This window comes from Tupaia chinensis, unplaced genomic scaffold (assembly GCF_000334495.1).
Source record: "Tupaia chinensis unplaced genomic scaffold, TupChi_1.0 Scaffold000477_1, whole genome shotgun sequence".
Taxonomy (NCBI): Eukaryota; Metazoa; Chordata; class Mammalia; order Scandentia; family Tupaiidae; genus Tupaia; species Tupaia belangeri.
Genome location: NW_006159986.1, coordinates 1,314,617 through 1,321,876, shown reverse-complemented (window position 1 = coordinate 1,321,876; position 7,260 = coordinate 1,314,617). Strand labels below are relative to the sequence as shown.

The following is a 7,260-nucleotide window of genomic DNA, read 5'->3' as shown; positions in this document are numbered from 1 at the left end:
TCGGCCCCGCCCAGGGGAGACAAGCCCCGCCCCCGGCGGCTTTGTCCTCGCCCCCCGCCCGCGCAAGTCGGCCTCCCCACTCAGTCCCGCCGGGTCATCCTAGCTCGGACCCCAGCAGGCATCTCCGCCCCGCCTCTCGCTTGAGTATTTTGCCGGTCCACTCAGCCCTACCCCGGGCAACTAGGTCTAGTCACTAGCGGTCTTTAGCCCGCCTCTCGCCCTATTTTCCTGCAGTCCCTCCCAGGCCCGCCCGGGGCAAGTCAGCCCCGCCCCCGACAGTTCAGCCCCTCCCAGAGCCGCCCGTGGCCCCGCCCCACGGTCTTGCTGCTTCCACTGAGCCCCGCCCACGGCCGTTCTTAGCTGCGCCTCCAGCTCGTGAGGCCCAGCAGTCTCCGCTGAGCTCCGCCCCCGCATACTACCGTGGCTGGCCTGGCTGCTCGCGCAGTTCCAGCTCCGCCCTCACCATGCCTACAAGCTCTGGCAGCCCTGCCCCGGCCTAGCAGCGTCAGTCATTCCCTCTACAGGGAGTGCACTCCTGGGATCAGGCCTCAGCACAGCAGCTTGACTTCTCCACCTGCGGCGCCTGAAACTTCGTGTGCCCCGGAGAGCCATTTCGGGTCCCGGCTGATCTTTGCGTGTAGGACAGCAGTGACCCTGTCCCTCTCCACCCGCCTCGATATGACTTCGCCAGCGGGGCCTCTTCTCTTAGATACAGAGGTTTCTTTCTGGGGTTTGGCGTTCTGCTCCCTCCTTCAGACACTCCTTGCCAGAGAATAGATGATCAGGACAGGGTCTGATATAGAGTGGGTGTGGGCGGCTCGTTTACTTAAAGTGCTTTGAGATGGACATTAAGGATCCTGTACCGGGAGAAGAGACACACCTGTCACCATGGGTGACTGCCTTAGCACAGGATTTGGAGCCCCAAGGGAAGGGGATGTGGTGCAGCCCTCAGTGTGGTGGGAGTGGGGAGATGAGAGGATACATCCACAGCACCCAAGAAACCTGCCCCTGAGATCCAGTCGTCACCAGTCCTGCAATGCCTGGGAGACCCCTCTTCATCCTGCCCACCATCACCCCAAGATCTTGAGAAGGAGCTCTTGGCTTCGTTCCTGTCTCAACAGGTCTCTTTCCTTTGCTTAAGAGGGGGGCCTTTGTGTCCCTCTAACCTTTTAAGGCTCTGCCCACCCCTTTCTACCCCCATCACATTATGGGTGGGAAAGGGGAGAAGAGCCACCTTTCCAGGAGACATTTGCAGCTTCCTGTCCTTAAATGGGGATGTCCGTGAGGATCAGAAGTAGTGCAGTGGTTATCACTGACTTATCCTAAATACAGTGTGGTCTCCAGGACCGGGTGGGGATGATGGTGGAGGGTGTGGCATTAGGGAGCCCCACAAATGGGAGTGTGGAATAGGGGTTGGGAGGGTCCAGTGGAGGAGAGAGTAGTCACCAGCTGGTTTGGGGGTCAGAGCGCAAATAATAGAAGACCCAACCTTCCAGATTTCAACTTGGCTCAAGATCTGGAACCAAGGGATGGGAACTGACCCTTGGGGTCTCCTTCCTCTCCTCTCCCTCACATTCCACCTGAGGGACTCCAGCTGTCCCCTCCACCCCCCACCTCCCCTGCCTAGCTGCCTGAGGCAAAAAGCCAGGATGGCTCCCAGAGGCAGGTTGATGGTGGTTGGAACTTTGTGGGCCCTGGGGGAGAGGTAGCAGTCAGCCAGGCAGGGAGAGGAGAGGAGAGTGGAAGATGGAGCCTGGAAAGTGGAGTGAAGGGCTCAAGCCAGCTGAGAGTCTCCAAACCGAGGCTTCACTCCCAGTTCACCAACCAGCAGTTGAGGACATTCGTGAGCCACTGGACTTTTCTGAGGTACCATTTCCAAAACACTACAAAATGGTGATTTCAGTAGTTTAGCGCTCCTCACAGGACTGGTGTGAGGTGAAATAGAAAAGTCCTTAGAGAAGGCTCATCAGGTGGCATGGTGGTTAGGGTGCTGGACTTCCATATGGCTGACTGCAGTTCAAGTCCTGAACCTGGCAGCTTGCTTTCTCATTTTTCCTCTGTCTGGCTCTGGTGAGTAAACCTGCCCTGTAGCGCATTTTTAAAAATATGTAATAATAGTAAATAAAAAATGTTTAAAAAGTTCTTAGAGAAAAGAAAAGTGCCATTATTAAGGGATCTGGTGTAAGAATGGGCATGAGTCCCCAGCCTGCTCCCTCGTCCCACCCCACAGCTCACCACTTCAAGTTTTCCAGGTCATTCACAATGCTGAGGACTTGGCTGTCCAGGGAGTTTCGATATTCACCCCGACTCTGACAGAGGCACCCATCAAGACCCCAGCGGCTACAGTCTTGGTGATGTTGAATTGTCTCAGTTCTGCGCAGGATCCCCTCATGCTCCCACACCCCCCGGGGAAACGGTTCCCTGACAAATCGTCCCCAGCTTCAAAAGTAAGTGAGAATTGAGAGTCGACTTCAGACGTATTAGCGTAGTGACTTAAGTTTTTTGCTGTATTCTAAGAGAAGAAGATAATAATCATTATAAGGGCAGAGGTAAATATTGTGGCTGAGAAAAAAAACTGGCTTTCAGGAGGCCAGAGCCAGGTGTGTGTGTGTGTGTACGCACGCATGCGCACGCATGTGTTTGTTTGTGTGTGTGTGATGGGGCTTAAAGAAGGACAGAAAGACAAGGATGGAGAAGACTGTGATGTGCTGAACCCAAGTTGGGGCCTCCAGAGACATTTTCAAATAGCCAAAGCGCTGTTGTGCCCAAGAAAGATTGGGCTTGCTCTGTGGCCTTGGGGCAGATCTTGCACTAGCGGGAGAAAGGAACAGGAGGCAGTTGAGGCAGAGTGAAGTGTTTTTGTTTTGTTTGGTTTTGCTATAGGGTGTGAGAAGGAGAGAGAGAGAGAGGGAAAGTTGAGAAATCACTCCCTGGGGGGGTGGCCATGTTATAAATCCCCTCTCCAATCTTGGAATTTGGGGCAGGCACACTCGCGTCAGCGTGATTGTCAAGCTGCTGGGTCCAGGACTCCAACCACACAGTCAGCCGTGTGAGAGCCAGTGCCTTACCCTCTACGCTATCTGCTGGCCCCAAGTTCTTATACTTTTAATAATGTCCCTCCATGCTGTCAGGCGGTCACTTCTCACTGCTATTATTCCACCTGTAATATAAATATTATATTCCTCGAAAGGAGACCAGGGTCAGGCTGCAAGGCTGGAGCAGGGGGACTAGGGTGAGCAATGGATTTCTCTTTGCCACTCCCTGCATGACACTCCACTCTGTCCCAAGCTGGGGGTACCTTGGTTAAATGGTTCTTGTCTTTTCTACTCTGGCTTCCATGAACTTCCCCAGAGCAGCTCTCTGCCGTGGAGACCACGTGGGTGTATCCTTCTGAATGGAGGCACGAGACAAGGTTTATTGACCCTTGAGATTCCTTGAGAATATTTGGTAACAGGACTATTTGGTTCCCCACCCCCAAAAGAATTCCTTTACTAACTTTGCACACATCTGTTTTCACCTCACATCCTTTTTGGACTCCCAAGTGGGTAATGGCCTCCTCTCCCCACTCATGGATCCCAGGGAGGCTGGTCAGGGCAGGTTGGAGACTGCGGTGGATGATGCCTGGACACAAAAGCCTCTCTCTCTCCTCCGTTTGCCCTTCCCCAAAGCTCTCTCTCATCCTCCATCTTTCCAGTCTCATCGTCATTCATGCATAGGCCTGGTCCCCTAGCAGATAGACTCCTGGGTCAGAAGCTGGGAGGCGCAAGAGGAGGGAGGAAGTTGGCATCCTGCCCAGCAGGAGCACCACTACAAAGGGGTAGAGGAGGTGGTAGGAAAAGCGCCATACCCCTCCCACTCCTTCTCACTGCCAGGCACCTCCAATAACACAGTGAGAAAGAGGCCCAGGGCATTTGCAAAACTGACTCCACTGAGCAGTTTGGTGACGCTCTGGGTTTTCCTCATTGCCCCCAGTTCTCCAGTTACCTGTCCATAGCTCAGTCACAGAGGAGACTCCCTTCTACTCAAGGGGAAGAGTTTAAAAAACCCCTGAGTGTTTAAAGGAGAGGCCAGAGAGATAGAGAGTCTCTGGAAAAGAAAGCAAGGCAGCCTGGACCAGAGGGTCCCCAGTACATGGCCCAGGGAGGGGAGCCAGGGGACAGGAGGTAACACGTAAAGGGGAGGTTCTCATAGAGGCAGAGGGAGAAGAGTGGAGGAGCCCACAGGGTCCTCTATCTGGCCACACCCTATCTTTCCAAGCTTACCTCCAACTTGCTTCCACCATCCTCTAGCCCCTCGTTTTTGTTTTTTTTTTTGTTTTTAAATGGTTTTTGCCACAGGGCACATGCGCTTGTAGCAGAGAGAGAGAGAGAGACCATGAGAGGGAAAGTGAGAAATCACCCCCAGGGGGATGGCCACACTACAATCCCTTCTCCATTCTCCTGGGATTTGGACATGCATGCACACATGTTCAGTGTGATTTTCAAGCTGCCAGGTCTAGGACCTGAACTGTGGTTGGCCATGTGGGAGTCCAGTGCCTTAACCACTATGCCACCTGCTGGTCTCCACACTTTGCCCCTCTTTGTACCCTGTCTTCTAGCCCCGAGGTAGGTCTTGGTGCTGCCCAGATATTCCAAGTCATACACCTTCCTTGCCTTTACTACATGGTCTTTCTTCTAGGGTCCCCTCTTCTTTTCTGCTCAAAGTACTCCTTGTTCTTTAAGAGTTGACCTCTCTCTCACCTCCTTGTTTTTCCTCCCTCAAGGTTCCCTTTTATCCTCCATCTTTCCAGTTCCATCATCATTCATAGGCCCTGGCTTCCCTAGCAGATCGTCTCTGATGTTGAGCTGGGAAGTGAGAGAGAGGCAGTTGGTTGAAATGTCTTTATTGTGAAGCTTTTCTGATCACTCTGAGCCAGGAATGGGTCCCTCCTCAGAGCTGCTCAGCTGCCTGCTTCTCCTTCTGAGCTGCACACAGGCCAGCTGCTGTCATTCTCTGTTCAGTCATTCTCCCATGAAGCCAGACTTAGGAGCTCTGTGCTAGACTCCAAGTCTAACACCGTTCAGGCACAGTGCAGGCACCCAAAAGTCCAGATGCCAAAGACGGCATAGTTGAGATGGTCAGGTGTTTGGGAGAGACAGAGGACAAAGGGATAGGGTGGCAGGTGGGATGGGGTGTGCTGCAGAGGAGGCCCAGGGGTCAGAGAGGAGAGGGGAGTCTGGGAGTGCGGCCAGGGCTGGAACAGTGCCGGATGGTCAGACCATTGTGCTGAGGGTGGAGGAGTCCTCGGAGCGCACCAGCAGCACGGGGGCCTGCTTGAAGGAGCGCCGGGTCTCATCCCGGTTCTGCCACACGTAGTAGACCAGGTAAGCCACCACCAGTGTCAGCCAGCCCCCCATGGTGACCAGCAGGGCCACATCGGTGCTCCGCCGGGCCCCACCCGGCCCTGTCCCACACAGCTCTTCTTCCAGCAGCATGAATTCCTGCCCCACAAGATCTGGGCGGCCTCCCGGGCCACACACGATGCCTGTCCCAGTGCCTGGCACCAGCCTCACCTGCCTTAGCACTTCCTGGAGGGCACAGTCGCAGCGCCAGGGGTTGGCGGACAGGTTCACATGGATATGCAGCCCCGCAAAGGCTTCTGCGGGCACCGAGGCCAGCTGGTTGGCAGAGAGGTCGAGGCGACGCAGAGTGCCTCCCAGGCCCTGGAAAGCGGCCCCTGAGAGGTGGGCAAGGGCATTGTGGGACAGATCCAGCTCCTCCAGGATAGGCAGATGCTGGAAGGCACCAGCTGGCACTGATGCCAGCTGGTTGGCATCCAGGTAGAGTTTGCGGGTGTCGTTGGGGATGCCAGTGGGCACAGCTCTTAGGCCTGCCTGGCTGCACCGGAATGTCCGCTCACCAGCCTCCTCTGCCACGTAACAGCCCTGAGGAGGTACCCGGGGGCTGGGCACCGTAACTCCTGTGCCTATTACCAGCAGGAGGGACAGGAGGTGACTGGCTTGGGGGAGCATGGCCACAGACTGGCATAGTCCTGGAGCAGAGCAGGATCTGGGGAGAACAGGCCACGGGAAGGAAGCGTGAGTAGGGTTCCGTCCACGGCCAGCTGTCTTCCTGAGGTCCCCTGTGGAAGCATTTTGGGCTGTGATCTCTCCTTTGGGGGCTCTCTCAGGCCTTGGTGGCTTTCTTATTCCTCCTTTGTGTCCCCTTGATCTAGTGCTCCTCAGTAGGACCCTCTGCATAAAAGGTTTCCTGGGCTTGAGACATTTTTAGGGCTTCTTGATGCTGGAAGGTTAATCTATGTGGTTTCTTGGTGCAAGGCCCTTTGGTCATTCTGGGCCTAGAGGTTTCTGCCTTTCTGCCTGTGGCCATGCACAGATTTCTCCTGTTGGAATAAAACTTTTCCTCCTACCTAGCAGGGTGGCTGCCCAGTGGGCCAGGTAGGCACCAAAGGGTCTGGTGGGCACTGTGTGAAGGAGAGAAGGGGGACAGATCAGCTACAGGACTTCAGAGCATCCAGCTAGGCTAGCTGACTACAGAGGCTGTAGCCTCATTTTCTATGCTTATCAATCCCTTTTCTGGGAGCATCTACCCCTCTACCTGCCCCACCTCAGTCCTCTCGTCCTCCCTCAGGCTCTCCTCTATTCTCCCTCCCCCTCCCAGCCCCTTACCCCTGTGGGTGGTAGAGACGTCTGTGCTGCTGTCTTCTCCCCGGAAGTAGTCTCCCTGCCACTGGGATCTGGAGACCTGCTTCCTCCTCCAGAAGACGTTTGTTCGTAGCTGCTGAAAGTTGGGGGCTGGGGCCCAAGAGTGTTGGGTTTCCTGGCATGTGACTCCAGGCCCCAGGTGTCGGATACCTGAGCCATGGCCTTGCCAGGCGATGCCAAGAGAGGGCAGATCCTGGACCCTGATGAATTCTGCCATAGAGGGACCTGGCCCCCTTTCCTCTCCCTGCCTTGATCTCCCATCCCAAGGCCTTGACGTTGCCATTTTCCATCACCCTTCTCCTAGCTGGGGTTCAGACTTGGTCTCCCCAGAACCTCTCTTCCTTGCCCAGAACCCGGCTAGGCAGAAGAATACTTGCTTGGCAGGTCTGGGGGTGTAGGGGACATTCATTGTCTCCAGCAACCCATATCCCCCCAACTCCATTCTGCTCTCCTCTGCCCTCTACCATGCCATGTGTCACCTTCTTCCATGGTGAGCAAACTTTCCTCAGCCCTTTTCCTGGAAAACATGTCCCTTTCCAAAGGATCTAGTTTCCCG

General features: G+C 55.2%; 1 protein-coding gene across 1 annotated transcript; it reads right to left on the bottom strand.

The window, feature by feature from the left end:
• Window positions 1–5,252: 5,252 nt before the first annotated feature.
• LRRC3C (leucine rich repeat containing 3C) lies at window positions 5,253–6,921 on the bottom strand. The gene is made up of 3 exons (XM_006156029.1): window positions 6,669–6,921; window positions 6,410–6,463; window positions 5,253–6,031 (listed from the first exon to the last, which is right to left on the bottom strand). The coding sequence occupies exons 1-3, from the start codon at window positions 6,919–6,921 to the stop codon at window positions 5,253–5,255; spliced, it is 1,086 nt and encodes a 361-aa protein (XP_006156091.1).
• Between the last annotated feature and the right edge of the window lie 339 nt (window positions 6,922–7,260).